Source organism: Lupinus angustifolius, chromosome LG01 (genome assembly GCF_001865875.1).
Source record: "Lupinus angustifolius cultivar Tanjil chromosome LG01, LupAngTanjil_v1.0, whole genome shotgun sequence".
NCBI lineage: Eukaryota > Viridiplantae > Streptophyta > Magnoliopsida > Fabales > Fabaceae > Lupinus > Lupinus angustifolius.
The window spans coordinates 20,820,661-20,838,429 of record NC_032009.1 but is presented as its reverse complement, the minus strand read 5'-3'; the positions used below and the strand labels follow the sequence as shown (position 1 = coordinate 20,838,429).

The 17,769-nt window shown below is 32.6% G+C and overlaps 2 protein-coding genes and 1 non-coding gene across 7 annotated transcripts; 2 read left to right on the top strand and 1 right to left on the bottom strand.

The window, feature by feature from the left end:
* On the top strand, positions 4,467-9,761 carry LOC109353848 (protein LONGIFOLIA 2-like). Of its 3 annotated transcripts, none has more exons than XM_019596211.1 (6): positions 4,467-5,313; positions 5,349-5,569; positions 5,918-5,988; positions 6,379-8,490; positions 8,610-8,760; positions 8,927-9,761. In XM_019596211.1, exons 2-6 carry the CDS (start codon positions 5,425-5,427, stop codon positions 9,745-9,747), a joined length of 3,300 nt encoding a protein of 1,099 aa, XP_019451756.1. In that variant the 5' UTR covers positions 4,467-5,313; positions 5,349-5,424; the 3' UTR covers positions 9,748-9,761. The 3 variants fall into 3 exon arrangements, with proteins under 3 accessions (XP_019451756.1, XP_019451762.1, XP_019451759.1); XM_019596217.1 differs by having other exon boundaries at positions 4,467-5,569; positions 6,379-7,075; positions 7,127-8,490; XM_019596214.1 differs by having other exon boundaries at positions 4,467-5,569; positions 8,930-9,761.
* TRNAT-CGU lies at positions 10,778-10,849 on the top strand. The gene has a single exon. It is a non-coding gene; the product is annotated as a tRNA-Thr (tRNA).
* LOC109353834 (transcription factor TCP5-like) lies at positions 15,679-17,769 on the bottom strand. 3 transcript variants are annotated; one of them, XM_019596204.1, is made up of 3 exons: positions 17,598-17,768; positions 16,053-17,115; positions 15,679-16,013 (listed from the first exon to the last, which is right to left on the bottom strand). In XM_019596204.1, exons 2-3 carry the CDS (start codon positions 17,060-17,062, stop codon positions 15,920-15,922), a joined length of 1,104 nt encoding a protein of 367 aa, XP_019451749.1. In that variant the 5' UTR covers positions 17,063-17,115; positions 17,598-17,768; the 3' UTR covers positions 15,679-15,919. The 3 variants fall into 3 exon arrangements, with proteins under 3 accessions (XP_019451749.1, XP_019451746.1, XP_019451742.1); XM_019596201.1 differs by having other exon boundaries at positions 15,679-17,107; positions 17,598-17,769; XM_019596197.1 differs by having other exon boundaries at positions 15,679-17,115.

Sequence of the window (17,769 nt, the reverse complement as noted above, 5' to 3'; positions counted from 1 at the left end):
TTGTTCCTATCTCAAAAGTTATTTTGCAACTCTGTAACTAATTTTGGAAGCTTTCTTTGCTCATGTTATCTCACACCCTCTCCCCTAAAGAATTTCTTTGACCATGTGTTCATTACATCGATGTTATGTGACACAAATTGAGGGGTTGTTTCGTTATACATCTATATCAGTATCAATCACATTACCTTTAATTTGTGCAGTAGCAGAACTAGAGTTGGTGAATGTAGAAAATGAGATAAGATCACTTGTAAATATTAAAAGTTGTGTAAATATAAGATGTATGTCTCTTTGCTTCAGATGCTTAGCAAAGGCAACAAGGTAAGGAAGAAGCTAATAATGAATCCTAGAACCCATGAAATTTTTGAGGCTTCAGTTTCTATAACATGCTTCTCATTGTTGACATATACAGTATATACCAACCATGCAAGGTTTCTTTTTCCATGCATGTTTTTATATGTTTCAAAGTATGCATTTATTAGATCCACAAACTTAATCTGGGCTTCCTTCTTCATGTAACAAAATTGTCCCAATTTGAATCTGTTTCACTGAGAACAGCCTAGAAAATAGCCCATAAAATCCAAATTAATAAAAATCTTCAGGTTTGTTTTTAGAAATCTTTTGTGATGAACTTACATGAAAACTATAAAATGGCTTGTTTTCATTTGGGTGCATTCTATTGTATGGTCCTTGTCAATAATTTTAAGGTTCGTTTATGAGTTAAGTTTTAGAGAGAGATAAATAAAAATGAAGTATATTTTAAGGCTTTGAAGGGTTTCATTTCTTTTCATCATCCTCCAAATTCAACTTGCGAATAGATTCTAATAGACTAACCAGAAGGATGTGGAAGGTTTTGGTTTTTCTTGACTAACCATTCTAAGCATGTTATAAATCCTCTACTGTTTGTCTTTAAATATTTGATTAGATGAGTTGTACTAAACCCCATTTAAGGTTTCGTCATATATATATTATTATATGACAAAATTGTCATTTTCAGTACTAATTACAGAATCAAGAAAATACCAAATACATATGAAGAGAAAAGCTACCAAAAGGATGTGACATGTAACATCTTCAATCGTCTTTTATTGCCCATACTATCAAAATCATTGAACTAGCCAACCCGTGATGTAATTGAGTGGGTTCTATGCCAACCACATTAATTATCAATATTCCAAATCAAGCTTAATATGGAAATTTGCATTAAAAAAGGCATGCACCAGCTTATATTTCAACCATCCAATTGCATATGTTTTACCCATCATATTTTTTAGCACAAGTTTCAAGACTTGGTCAGAAATTCAAAACAAATCAATTAATTCACACCCATTAATAAGATCTATTAATAATTAACTTATTTACTTAGATCCCACAATTATTGCTTATAATTCTATCCATGATTGAAGTTCTTGCACATGATGATTGTTGGTGAGGGATGCTCATCCAAAAAGGTGTTATGGGGAATATATATTTGTTCTAACATGGGTTATACATGATTGTGATAGGTTAGTTGGTTGTGCCTCTTAGAGTTTGGCACACCACATGTGAGATCTTTCACCTTTTTGGATGTAGGGTAACCCATATAATATATATGCCTAATATTTCTCTATCTCTATTTATAATATATCACTATCACTTTCAATAGCTACATGATAAGTGAAGCATATATCTAGCTAGCTCAGATAAGTTGACTACAAATTAAAGTGTATTATCTTTATGCATAATAACGGCTGTGTAAGAATTTATCCATTTTTTGTTGTTGTTGTGAGTACAAATTAAGCACAAACACTGTGCTCTAGCTAGTTTAAAAAGTAAATGTGGCATTTGTACTTAAAATAAAAAGATGTCATGGTCCCGATTCTTGTCCCACTTTTCTGTCCCAGTGCAAGGAGAAAGTGTCACTGAAATAAAAAGCAAAATTATAAAACATAAATTAATATTTTTATAATACTCGGATAAAACTGATTAGCCTGGAACATGAAACATTGACAAATCAAGTAAAAGTGCAGAACCAATAGGGTCACACCAGAAAGTCACGCTCAAGTACAAACTAGGCTAGCCATTGGATACTCCTTTATCTCATCACTCACTGACAAAGTTCAATGGCATGCATAGAAAACTCCATTGAAAATATGACACATGCCACTGTACACATGTTGAATTGAAAACAGTAATGTTCTTTGGCAATTGGCACCAAGATATTTTTCCAGTTGGAACCAATACAAATGTAATTAGCTTCAATGGGTTATGGGATGAGTGTTTAGGCAGTCTAAACAATGAGATTTTCTGTCAAAGAATTTGAGTTTAACACCATATTTTATTTATTGTTGTGATATAAAATACTATTATTATAGTTTTTTATATATAATTGTTGAAAGTCTTTAACACACATTAATAATTAATATACTTATAAAACTATTTATACCGTAAATCTATGTTTATATCACTCCTTGTCTCAACCTAAAATTTCTAGGTTTGTCATTGGTTTTAAGACATTAGGTCTATATACTCATTTACTTATATGTTATTTAATTCATAGATTCCTATATAATACAATACTAGTTTATTACATTAACTCAACTATCATTATAATATGCTATCTAATATTTCGTGAGGGAAACTTTTGATATAAGAATCATACGTATCTATCGATCATTTGTTAGTTGAATAGTTAGTTAAGTAATAGAAAGCATGTTAAACACCTTAACATTAACAATTACATTTCCCTATAAACAACTTATTCAAACAAGAAAAAAACACAAATTTATCTATGTCCAATGGAAACACAGAAATTAGGGTAACTACAACAATAGCAGCATTTTGCAAAAGCACTTCAATTCAATCAATCATGTTTGATGTACATATATCATGTTTACTTGCTTTGTATTTCTATCACAATTGGACCCATATGTAGGGTTGCAGTGCCCATTCTGCTATTCTTCTTTTATTTATGTACTCGAATGGAACCACACTTATAATAATATGCTTCTATTAAAAACAAAACAAGACAAATATTATATATAATTATATATTTGAAATGCAGTTTGTGTTAACCCCGAGGAATCAATCTGAGACGGAATTTTCAGTTCCCTTGTAACGGACTTTTCCATAGGGTAGGGTACCCTTAGTTGCTATCTACAAGTTAATGCATGGGTGGGGTAGCAGCAACACCAATGGAACTTACCCTTAAAGATAATGAATCATTGACTTGGACCCAATGAAATGTCTTTCACAGTTTTTATGTTAAATATAAAATAGAATGAATGTGAATGTTTGTAATAATATCCTCCTTCCATGCATAGATTGCATTATCTTTCAGTTTTGTGTTTTATCAGCAACTTTCACTGTTAATGGTAATTATTTTATTATTGATGCAAAAAGCTGTAACTATGCTTTAATTTCTTTGACTTATTCTACTTATATAATTTGGAAGATTATTAGTATATTTTTTTAATACAATCATCAAATCACATATTATCATACAAATTTATTGTCTCTCTTTTATGTCTTTAAATATACAAAAATTGAAGTAAAGAATAAAAATAAATATATTTGTACAATATTAAATGTATAAATAACATAACTGATTAATAAAGAGAGAATCATCAATTTAATTTTTGATATAGATACTATTGGTCAACTTAGTCCCTAATACTAGGAAAGGGATCCTCTCCTGGAGAGTTGATAGGATGATGACATGTGGTAAAAAAGTTTTTTTAACAACTAGGATTACATGTTATTTTCTATTAAAAATAAATAAAAATTCTCATCCTCATATTCTAGTATTGGTTTCACTGGAGAGGAGTTGAACTCCTAATATTACAAAAATGTCAATTTATTACCTATTACTATTAATTTGGTCCATAAAAAAAATAAGATTTTAAGATTAACCAAATCAATTACAAAGTAAACAACCAAATGAATTGATTTATTATTTCAAAGATCAAATTACTCATATAATTTGAGTCTGAAGAAGCAAATTAATGTTTTATTTCATATAAATGTAGACTAGATGTTTGTGGGACACTAATCTGAATGAGGATCAACTGTCCCGTTTTTTTATATTTCATCATGTCCCGAGGCAATTGAAAGTTGACACCTATTTAAAAAGAAAAATAAAAAATAACATTTTTATACTATTTGGTGTTATATCATTGTTGGCCTAACATTTTTATACTATTCAAAACTGAGTCACTAACTAAGCCAGCCAATAGTCTCATACCCCACACCACTATTACTACTCTCTTCTGACAATATCACATGCACTTGTAGACAACCTTAGTCCCACATATCCTCACCCCCCACATGCATGGATTTGTGTTCTGAGATACACAACCTTCTTCATATCTGACCCACACAAACATATATTGTAATAAAAAAATAAAAAGGGAATTTTTTTATCCCAGCAATGACTATATTGGTTTCACATTTTAATGTTATTAAATAAATAAAACAAGTGGTAACTTCATTTCTCTTCCTAGCTAGCTGTCTCTCTATATGTTCTCTAAAGTCTTAACATTACACATTAATACACTTCTTCTTGGATCTGCTGAGATTCATTTACACTCTGCATTGGTACTAGTTTTACATTTAGGTGGTGCTTCAATTTTGTGTTTATGTTCCTCTTTATGTGTTTATTGTTAAGGGTATTGGTTCCTTAATTTTATTTGGCCTTTTCTGGTTATCATCATACGTGGTAATGTCTGCTTTGTTTTGTGAAAGAAAAATACCCAAAAAGGGAATATAACTCATAATTGGAAATTCTTGGGATTGCAGTTCAGTCCTAAAAAATTGTTTCTTTTCATCTTTTGTAAGAAGCCAATTCTATATAGTGTAGTGGTATTTCATGAAATTAAATTAAGGTTGAAGTTTGGAACAGTGGAAAGTATTTCATATCAAAAGATTCATTGGGGCCCTTGCAATTTAGCAAAAGAAATTGTTTATCTGCAGCTGGCAAAGGAAACCACTTTCTAGAATCTGTTTACTACTGATATATACAATCCTACTCAATTGAATTGTAGCTATCAAGGGCAAAGACAACATTTCAACATGAATTGTGGCCTGGACCAAACTTTTGAGAGTGGTACAAGATAAAGGAGGTTCATTTACTTATCTTTAACCACAAAAAAGATTCTATTTTTGGATGATAAGGACTAAGGAGTGAGGACTAAGGACCTGTGTGTGATTGTGAGCACTCTTGGATTTTGGATTCTATGGTGTATTAGTTGAACCAGAATCCTTTTCCTGAAAGTGGTTTACAATTTGCAGTGTTTTGTTGTGTGTACTTGTGTTAGTAGATTTGACTTTTGAGAGTAATAAAGGATAGAGCTTCTATGTAGAATGAGTAATTGTAATTGGTTGTGGTAGTTGAGGAAGAAGTTGAGTTTAATTGAAGGAAGAAGAAAAAGTAGTAGAAGAGGTTTGGATATGGCTGCAAAGTTTCTACATTCTTCAGCAGATGATAACACTGATTTGCAAAAACAGATTGGATGCATGACTGGGATTTTTCAACTCTTCGATCGGCATCATATTGTTACTCCTCTCCTCATTAGCCACAAGAGGCTTTCTCCAGGTAATGATTCTCTACTATGTATTCACATGTTTCATTTTTGTAATTTAGTTTATGTGAGCATGCTTTTCTTTCTTTCTTTCACATAACATAATCAATCTTAGAAATGGTTTATCTTATCACCTGATCTGTTCAATGATAGTTTATTTGTCACAATTATGATAATCTCAGATCAGTGTCTTAGTTTTAAAGGTTTGGTCTATTTGATTCCTTTTTCAACTTTCTTCTTCAAATGTTTGGAAAGTGGGGAGTGTGGTTTGTAATTTTCAGCTCATGACATTTGCACCATTGGTTCTGACCTTCTTGGTATAATGTTTGTATTCAAATCTAATGCTTCTGTTTTCCTTATAGGTAATTCACACTTCAATCATGACAACCTGGAAAGAGAGTCTAATGGCGTACGCCATCGACAAAAAGGACCCGTAAGAACCTTCAATTTTCGCTTTCACAAATTATCTACTGTTTTACAATTGGAAATTTCATTGATCATGCTTCAATTAGACCCGTGGAAGTTTTGTACCAGATTAAGTATGCATATGCTGATCCAGTGAAATATTATCCATGTGTTAGAGTCAAATGTAAAAGGCTGAGAATTGTTTGTCATTTTCCTCAGAAACTTTTTCAGGATTTGTCCATTACCTTAACGTCCGAGATCGTATTTATTCTGTTTATTTCTTATTACAATTCAGAGAACTTTCTACTTTTGAATTCTGTTTTTTCCTTGTTTCAGTAATGTGAATGTCTTCTATTTTGTCTTAAAACAAAACTGCAAGCTTTTCAATGGAATTGAACTTTTGGTGAATTTATTGCAGGATATAAGCTTAAACAAGGGTGTTAGTGAAAAACAAAGAGTTTCAACAGAATCATCAAGAGTTTCATTCTCTTCTTCTGGTTCATCATCGATGTCGTCTCTGGACTTCAAAGCTCAAGTAGATGCTCACTATGACCAGATTAATTTTCATGAACCTCCAATGAGGGACACAATTATGAACCAAAGAAGCACCTCTCCTCATTTCGGACGCCAGTCCCTTGACTTTAGGGATGTGGTGAAGGACTCGATGTATAGGGAGACTAGAGGACTATCATTGAGGACGACCGCCAAAGAGGAAGCCGCAATTTGTGTCATGAAGCACATGGATTCTCCAAGACCTCTTCAGCTGTACAAATCTGATGGATATGATAGAGTTGGAATAGATGGAAAAGAAAGTGCTCATATAGATGTAAAGGACTCTCTCCGAGTCCTTGCTAAACTTAGAGAAGTACCTTGGCATTATGGTGAAGCAATAGAGCCTTCAAGATTATCATCCTATGAAGTAAAAGATGGAGGAAACTGGTATTCTATCTCAAAGGACGCGCCTCGGTTTTCTTATGATGGAAGAGGAACAAGTCGTTTATCTTTCGAAACAAGAGAAACTATAAAATGCCAACCAAAGCTGCCAGAGCTTCCTAGACTTTCACTGGACAGTAGGCAAGGTTCTTGGAGGCGGAGCACATACAACCCTGATTCGAAGAAACAAAGTTGCTTAAGAAATTTCAATACTGGTAACTCCACCTCAGATGAGAGTCTCTCTAGTCTACAACACTCTTCAGCAACGCAAAGCCGGCCACCTAGTGTTGTAGCAAAACTAATGGGCTTGGAAGCATTGCCAGAGTCCTATTTGGCCAATGAAACTCGATCAAATTTGAGTGAATCTGGCTCGACTCGGGGTAACATTCAGTTTTCAAGACCATCAAAAGATGGATTCATTAGGCCACTTCAAATTTCTAATTCCCCGAAAAGCTCATTGAAAGACCGGAGTTCTCCACGGCGGAAGAGTCCTGATGCGGTTGTGAAACCAATCTCAGGTTCAAGGTTTCCCATTGAGCCTGCGCCATGGAAGCAGCAGGATGGAAATAGAAGCTCTAAGAAACCAAATTCCAAGGCCTTAAAAGCTCCAGCAAAAACACCAGATTCATTTCCTTCAGTTTATAGTGAGATCGAGAAGAGATTGAAGGATCTGGAATTTAAACAATCTGGCAGGGACCTTAGAGCACTCAAACAGATACTGGAAGCAATGCAAGTAAAGGGGCTGTTAGAGACTAGAAAAGAAGAACAGGCTTCAAACATTGTTGGAAGTCAAAGAGATTATGAACCAAAACCTTTGAGTCTAGTTCAGAATTCAAGCTCAACAAAGCAGCAAAATTCACACGGAAACAATCTTGTATTTAACTCAATTAGGGGATCTGACTCAGCAAGGACTTTTGAATCTCCAATTGTGATCATGAAACCAGCAAAACTTATTGAGAAAACCGGAACTTCAGCGTCTTCGGTCATTCCAGTTGTGGGCCTTTCTGATCATAGACTTCAAAGTGGTTGTGGTGTACATGCAGATAATAAAAAAGGTACAGCTTCTGGTCGAATAGCAAAAGATCAGTCACCAAAAAACACTCGCAGGGATGCATCTACCAGTTCCATTGCTAAGAAAGCTAGTAGTAGTAGCAAGACTACAAAATCAACACAATCACAGCCAAGGTCTCAACAATTTCCAGGTTCAGTAAAGAACTCAGGATCTGTAAGCCCGAGAATGCAACAGAAGAAGTTAGAATTGGAGAAGCGATTACGTCCGCCTACTCCACCATCAGATTCAAATAAACCAGGAAGGCAACATGGTAAGCAGGCAACAGAATCAGTTTCACGAGGCCGAAAACTGAGACATAAAGTACATAATACACAGCACATTGATGACCAGCTGAGTGAGATAAGCAATGAGTCAAGAAGTTTAAGTTGCCAAGAGGATCAAATGTCTCAGAAATCAGACGGTATCGCTGTCGATTTGAACATTGATATGGAAGTCACCAGTAGTTTTCGATCTGCTAGAATTATTGTTAACCAAAGCCCATCTTTGAAAGCTAGTGAGCAGTTGGTTTCAGGATCAATGCACAAGGTAAGAACTATGATGTTCTCTTTCAGTTCATGCTTTCTGATTAGAGTTGTGAGAAAACTTCACATTTTTAAACATATTTCAATAATAACTTGCAACGCATATTTTGCTTAATTTTCCAGAAATCAACTCTGAGGTTGGATGAGGATGAGTCAATTGCAGAACTTGCAACAGATGGTCCAGATCATCGAAGTCCAGTTTCAGTTCTGGATGGCTCAGAATACACAGACGACGTGCCCTCCCCGGTAAAGCGTATACCCAATGCTCCCAAAGGTACACTTTTGTCTTCCACATAAGGATATATGATTAAGAGCCATATTACCCTTGATCAGTGATAACTGTACTTCATGTTGAGTCTAATAAAATAAAACAAATTCCTTGTTTTCTAATAAAATAAAACTCTTTTTTGACCCCCATCTCATTATAATCTTAATTGCAGTAGCTGGTAATGCTGAAGAATCTCAAGAAACCAATAACAAAGATCGGTGGAACCCCGCGAATAGCTTTTCATTTGACAGCACTGGAACTGGAGAGATCAACTGCAAGAAATTGCAGAGCATAGATCACCTTGTTCAGAAGCTTAGACGGCTAAACTCAAGTCATGATGAATCTAGAATCGATTACATCGCTTCGCTTTGTGAAAACTCAAATCCAGACCACAGATACATATCTGAAATACTGTTAGCTTCAGGTCTTCTACTCAGAGATCTAAGTTCTGAATTGCTCACATTTCAAAATCACTCATCAACTCATCCCATCAACCCTGAGTTATTCCTTGTATTGGAGCAGACCAAGGCAAGTAGTTTGCTTTCTAAAGAAGAAACCTGCCCTGGAAAAGTTGCATACGCGAAACTGAACTCCGAAAAGTTTCATAGGAGACTCATCTTTGATGCTGTAAATGAGATTCTAGGCACAAAGTTAGGCTCTTGTCCTGAACCATGGTTGAAGAGTAATGGACTATCAAAGAAAACCCTGAATGCACAAAAGCTTCTTAAAGAACTATGCTTTGAGATAGAGAAAATGCAAGCTAAGAAGCAAGAAATGAGTATAGAAGATGAAGGGGATGGTCTAAAAAGTATGTTATGGGAAAATGTGATGCATGGCTCAGAAAGTTGGACAAATTTGTATAGTGAAATACCTTTGGTAGTGTTGGATGTTGAGAGACTCATATTTAAGGACTTAGTTGATGAGATTGTGATTGGTGAAGCTGGTAACTTGAGGATCAAGTCAAGTAGTCGCAGAAAGCTATTTGGAAACTAGTTCATTATATTCTTACCACTTTCACTATTCTTTCATCAATCATTTTCTTGTCATAAGAGTTTGCATATTACTGCTTTGTTTATTTTGATTTATAGCGTACATATATCAAAATTTGTAGTGGAACATTTTCTGTGGCACACATTTTTACCAATCCCTTTTACTACTAAAAACTAATAACAACTCAACTATATAATCTCCCATATTCACATACACTATTATTTACATCGGTATAATATAGTTGTGTTTGGATTATGTAAAGTCACTAACTTAAATGCCATGGAAGTGTTATAAGTTTCCGACCTCGATGAATCTGGAAAAAAATAGGATTTTGGAAAATGATATACAATGAAGTTTGTGAATAAGCGTCCTCTACTATATAGACAAGTTCTTGTTTCAACTTTTATTTTTAATGACAAAAATGTTATTTCGTTATAATTAAAACGATAAAGATTTAGATTTAAAGTTTGCTCCTGCTTGTACAAAATGTTTTTATATACCCAGGAATCTTGGCTGGGAGTGTGAGATTCTCATATTTGCTAGAAGATTTAGAAAAAACTGCCCAAAAAAAATAACATTATTAGAAATCTTAAAATGTAAAGGAGGTAGAAATATTATACTTTTAGATGAGAGTGTTAATTTTTGGTTTAAAATGACTAAATGTATTTTCCCCCCTCTACCCTATTGTTTTTTGGTGAAGATATTTTTTAGTAATCAATCACATTTCTATAAATATTTTGTAAACATGTTAATATAACTTACAAATATCATATGTAGGAGTCTAATATTCGAAAATGTGCTACAAATACTGGTTATACCAAATCATGAAAAGAATTAAAGCTTATATAAAACTCTTTTATTCATTGAAGACTATATTTAATATCATAAGATTTAGTAAATTTGCAAGCTTTTATATTTTTAAATAAATTCTGGAATCGAGTTATTTGCAAATACATGGAATAGGCTTTGAATCATTGAATCATCAGAGGAAACTTAGTTAAATTGACCTGATCAAGATAAATTGACGTATTCAGCCTCCGTAGCATAGTGGTAGTGCGTTCGCTTCGTAAGCGAAAGGTCGCGAGTTCGATCCTCGCCGGGGGCTTTTTTGTAATATTTTAAACCAACGATACAGAAATGTGAACTCCAACAATCAAACCCAACCCATCTCAACAAATTAAAGAGTAAGAGTAAAAAAATAAATAAAGAGTAAGAGTAAAAAAAATAAATAAAGAGTAAGAGTAAAAAAATAAATAAAGAGTAAGAGTAAAAAAATGTGTATTTCAGTAAAATAAAGTAAGGTAAGAAAAAATGTGTATTTCAGTAATTAAAGTAATTAAATTGAAAAGAAAAGTTACAAACTTTAATGAAAGTCTTATATAAAGGAAATGAAAACTAATCTAAGACCTGTAACTAACTAAACAATTAAACGATAAGGGAGTTTAAAATAATTACTAGTTCAATATAATATTAACCAAAAATATTAAAATATATCAACAATTAGTAGTTTAAATAAAAAATTCAATAACGACAATATAGAATAACATAATGGAGTTCAACTCCTCTCCAGTACTAGAATATGAAGTTGAGAATTTTTTAAAGAGTTTTTATTTATTTTTAATAAAAAATAGCATATAATCATAGTCGTTAAAAAACAAATTTGCCCCCATGTCATCATCCTATCCAGCACTGAACTCTCCGGAGAGGATCCATTTCCATACCTTGGGATGTATTCCCTAAAAAGTGGTCCCTTATCTAATGAGTAGTAAACTATATGCGTTTGGACCACAAGGCCCATAAACTTGGTTTGTACTTTGTCGGCAAAAACGTACTCTTCACCACTCCTACATCATGCAACTTACCTACCTACAATACAAGAATGATACGACCAATGGACGTTCAAATGATACATGTTTGATTCTCCTTACGTAAAGTCTTGAGTTCGAGTCTTATAAATGGAAAAAATGCCACAGATTTATTTTTTTATATTTCTCATTAATATTTCTACCTTCTATGCTGTTACTGTATTCATTAAACATATCTTTCATAATTTAAAACAATAATGTATTATTATATTTATTGATAACCGGTTTGAAAATGGAAAGAGGATAGGCATATTTGTTATGCAAAGGATAAAATAGTCAAGATAAGATATATGTGTATTAGAAAACTAAGCTTAGTGTTAAAGTATTAAATTAATCTTTTCTCAACATATATAAAGTTAGTCCTTTTAAGTTTCTTATCCTTAATTTTAAAGGTTTATTTTAACATTTTCCATATTTTTAATACTAACAGGCTGATGTTTGCATTAAAAACAAATATAACGCACATGACAAAGTAACAATAATTAATATATACGTATAAAAGTCACAAATTAGAAAAAATGACACTCTTATTTTACTTACTGGCTCTTGTATTGAAATGGATTGGTAATATATTGGTAGCTATTGATATGAGAGAGTTTATATACCATCATTTTTATATATGCACGTACATGTACTATTCTCTCACATAATTTCATATACACATTGATATTTGATTGGATTTGGATCATTTATACTGTTTCAACTACTAAAAGTACATGTTGAGCATTGTTCTTAAACTAAGTGATTATTTTATATTTGTTTATACTTTTCAAAACTTAAATAATTCAAGTCAAAATTATTTCCAATTGTGCAACTTATTTCTCTTCTTAAATGGACTACACAAATCTATCCAACATTTATATTTTTCTCTTGTAACAATTTTTTTTTTCATTTTTTAATGTTGACTCACAACTTTAAGAACAATGCTTATTTAGCTTACCATTGTGAAATAAGAATAAGAACGGTCCCTCTCCAGTAGTGAACTTGAACGAAAAACGTATTTATTTAGCTTACAATTGTGAAATAAAAACAAAAACAGTCCCTCTTCAATGTTGAAATTAAACGAAAAACATATTTATTTCGCTAAGAACAAAAACCACCCCTCTCTTGAAATAAAATTTATTACACAACCAAAACTAAAGGTTAGATTTGGTTAATTAAATCAAATTAATGGGGTGGTGGAACTCTATTAGACACAACTAATGTTGTACTCTATAGTCTATACATACCATCTAGTGCCAAATAAAATTATGTGAAAAAATACTTTATGTCTAATTGTTAGCATAGTTTTGTTCTCAAGTAGCTTAATTAATAATATATTTGCATGATTTTTTGCCACACATATATAATTGAAACAAAATAACACAGTGTTGATTTGATAAATGATAGAGTATTCAAATTTATTAAGTTACTCAAATAGACTATTACCTTCTAGTCTAGCATAACCATAAAATAAGTTGTCAAACTTTTACAGTAGAAATAACACTACTGTACCATAATAAGTTATGCACAATTTTTTGTTTGGTAGAATAACAAGTTCCTGCAAATTAGTGAAACCTTGATCTGAATTCTGATAAATTCTCTTACACTAATTATTAAACCCTAAGAAGCTGAGATAATAAATTCTGTCTTAATTAATTAAGTAATAACATAACACACCAAACTCCACTTCTAACTACTGAAAAAGGTAAATCATATCTATTTTTTTTGTTCCGACATGTATCCATCCACAAGACTTAAACTCGAGATCTTACTTAAAGGGAATCAAGCATGTACCACTTGAACCCATACCCGCTTTGGTAAAATCATCTATTGACAATAAAAGTAACTATCCTGCTTTGAATATTGTTTTCTTAGTTTGAAGACCTTATATAGAATGTGGACCACTATCAACTAAAACTACTTCATATATTTTTCTTTGATGCCACCTTTAAAAACCCAAGTTGCATTGCAGAAACTGCAACAACAACAGCTCCTTTAATTTATCACCTTGGATCTTGTGAAATTATTTGTCTGCAGGCAACACAGACTGTGTTTACAAATTTAGTCTCTCTGCTTGTGATTTTATGTTGCTTCCTTTTCAGGGTCAGAACAACTGCACATTCCAAACCACATTTCTCTTACTTTTTTCCCACTACTTTGTATATAGGATGCTTCTAAATACTTGTCATACACACTAACACACCCTTCTTCAATATCATTATGCTGGTATAAAGGTGAACTAATATATATAGATTGATCTTATTGCCTATAATATACTTCTTAATACAGAAAAATGAAAGACGTGTAAAAAGATCTTTGGACTGTAGCACTTTAAATGATTACTTATGAGTTCATTTCATAAATAGTTGTTAGTTTTGTATGGTAATATAGGGTATAGTGTTTAAATTGTTGCAATTAGCTTTTGCTCATTATCTTTGACTCTATCAAGTCTGTGTTTTTCAGCATGCATATCTAGTAGCCTAGTAGCATGCATGAGACCAGAGAGATTTTCTAAAAAGTCATTTAACTTAAGGGCATTATGGTTTAATACCGTAACTCCAAACAAGGTACAAATTATTTAACCTAGTTGTACTATATGTAGTGGCATTTAGGTAACAAAGAATAGAACTGTGCATATATACAATGAACGTCTTAAATTTTGGTCTATAAGGTTATGTTACCTCATATATCAGATACTAAATTTGGGGCTCCTCATGTATTGGATTCATCATAAAGAAAATCTTGTAATAGCAATGTAAAAAGTTGCGAATTATATATCGAACAATCGATGTTATATACCATGTAGCCATGTTATTGTGCTACATCAGTCATGGACTTTTTCTATGATCGGATATTACGTGTACAGGAAGGATTTCTCAGTCAATTACGGACGACTAATCTCTTTCAAGATGTAGAAACATTATCGAAATAGGCTTGAAGTTTATCTACAAACAAAGTGTTTTTTGTTTGCTTGATAAAAATCAAATAACTTTACATCATAATTAAAGAACCCAACTATTAGCAACAACAACTAAAAAACAAAAATGTTTAAAAACATTAATAATATATAACTGGAAGAAGAAGCTCAATGGAATAGTTGAGTCATTAAGAAAATAATAATTATCAGGGCTGCTTCTGTTAGCCATTAAGCTCTTAGATTTGGAATGAGGGTTGCAACTTATATGTCTATAGTTTAGTATCTCAGGTTTGATTTCCCAAATCATGTAGAAGTAAAAAGAACGATTCATCATACACTAGTATATTTAGCTACATTACATGTTCATCTATATCATGAACTTTGGATATATGAATGATGGTATATTCCTTTCAGGCTTCACTATGTTCTTTAATCAGAATCAAATATTTACGGTGATCACTATATACTATATAGTCTATGAAGCCAACTAAAAAGAACAATATACTTAGTTTTATATACACAATAAAAATAATCAAGATCCTTTTCTAACTAAGTAAGAATGACTACATAGACATTTTATAGGCAATGTGTGGAAAAAATGAGGATTCTTATTTATCATATGAATTATGTGAAATTTGTATCTCAAAGTTATAATGACAATAAAATTATGAAGGCAAAATAAAAAGAATGAGGGCTTATTTATTTATAAAAGGAATCTAATAATGCAATATTTTTACACTAACATGTGAACAAAAAGGATTTCATATAAAGCATGAGGACTTGTCATAAAATTACCCATCTTGGGCAACCCTAATTTTAATTATATATCAACTAATAATATTATTCAGTAATTGCTATAGTTAACAAAATATTAAACAAAGTCATAGGTAATGTGTAATAATTAATAACATACAATAAATTCAAAATTGAAATAATATTTTGTGTAAAAAGTAAAGATTAGTTGTATATGTAAAAAATTTAGGCCCTATGGCCATTTGCACACTTAAACTTGTTTAAAGCTGATTTTGACTACATAGATTAAACAATAATATCATATTGTATTACAAACAATTAAATTAATTATATATCTAGATAACCACATGAATACTAATTGGGGTTGATTTATTGTAACTTGTGTCCATAATGTGTTGTCTACAAGGTATACATATCTATGGCTAAACAAACCATAAGGATTAAATTCAAACACAAATATTCCATATGTATATATAGCATTGCCATACCTACAAAGATATTTATTCAGCTTCACAGGCTGAGAGTGTGAAAAATATAAAAGCAAATAATCATGTGCTTTAGCAAGCCTTGCTTCTACTAAACTAATGCAGTGAAGAATACTCACAAAACATCCATTAAGCAATATATGTTTATCACATTGTTTGCATTATGAGGAGCATCAAGAAGGAGAACCACTTCCCTTATTTGGTTGGCTACGATTGTTGTTGCTATCTGAGTCAAGAAGCTTGGAATTAAATGGTATTGGAAGGCGTCTGAGTGGTGAATTGAGTGGATGAAAAGACTGAATGAGAGGATGATGAGGTTGCATGACTTGTGAATTATTACTTGATGAGCTCAAGATCTGAACATGGTTGACTTGTCTTGGATCATTTTCCACTGATGAGTTGGCCATAAATGGAGCATAGGGAGTGAAAAGTGATGGTGTAGCAGAAGATGGAGAAAAAAGTAATTGAGAAGTAGATGGTACAGCCAAATTATAAGATGAAAATTGGACACCATTGCCACTGTTTTGATGAGGATCTACATGGGAAGGAAATAAAGATCCATGGCTTCCAAATTGGGATAAAGATAAAGTTGAAGGCTCAGAATGGTAGGAAGAGTTATAAGCCATTGCATTGTTTAACAAACCATGGAAAAGCCTCTGAGTTGAATCCTGTCTATTATAACCATCAATCCCATCTTGATTTTCTTGTTCACAACCAGTTTTGATCCACTTCCCTTTTTGAGAGATATTGGACATTACACTTTCACCTTCCTTACCTTTTAGTCTTGAATTTTCTAAATCAAAATCCCAATTATACCTTGACTTTGCCAAGAGAGTTTGATTATTTCCACCATTATCTCTTATGGATGTGGAAAGATTAGCATCATAGAATCCTCCAAGAGAAAACTGATGATGATGAGAAGCACTGGGCAATAGGGTTTGTTGGTGATGAAATTGAGGGAAACCATGAGGGATTTGAAGTGGAGGGAGCTTATCAATATCAAGTTTTGTGGCTTCAATCAACCAATCTATAACTTTGCTAGGTTGGTTGAGACCAAGTTTGTTTTGAAGATCATATAACTGAATTGCTGTTGGCACAGAAAGCCTAATCCTTCTGTCCCTTAGTCCCCTAACAGTGCAAACTTTGCTATGCCTATCTTTTCCTCCCAAAGCACTTGATACTCTCACTATTCTTGGATTTCTGAATGCTGACCATTGTCTTGAAGAAGTTGATGGTGCCATTGACAGCTTCTCAATATTACTAGTATTACCCTCTTTCTTTGCTTGATAACCTTCACTTGAATTTTCAATCACCATCTAACTATATATACTTCTTGACATCACCCAATAAAGGCTTTTCTCCTGTAGAACTGAAATTAAGAGAAGTCATATATGTTGGTGCCCAAAAAATTGCAAACAAAAACCTTTATGTGTGTCATTATTTATTACAAAAAACATCGGTTTAATAATCACAACAAAATTATACTAAAATTGAGGCATACATGACTAAGATTCGTTTCCAGTTTTAGCTTTTTTTGTAGGCACAGGGAACAGATTCATGAAATAAATAGTTAAGACTTAAAAAGCAAGGGTCAGAGAGAAATAGTAGTGGAAGTTCTATTCAGTATATATTTTCCAAATCTATATGACAACTGAAGTTATATTGCTACAGAATTAGGGCAAGGAGAATTCTGTTCACTGAATTAATAGTTATGAACCAAAATCAAAGCCAGAAGCATGGCCTTGATGGGAAATTGTGCAGAAAATAAGGATTTCAGTGAAAAGAATAGAAACTTAAGAAGATAAAGCTCATGTCAGTAGTAGTGAGACTGATATCATAAGACCAACTTACGTGAGAGAAAAGTGAGAGTACCAAACTGTGTTCTAAGCTTTTCAGCTTAGCAGAGAAAGAAGAAATGGAGGAGGGAGAGGAGAAGTAGAAACACTCTATATTCTTTCCAAAATGAGCACTTCAATATCAATTAGTTGAGAAGATGACATAAACTTTTAAGATTTCAACCTTT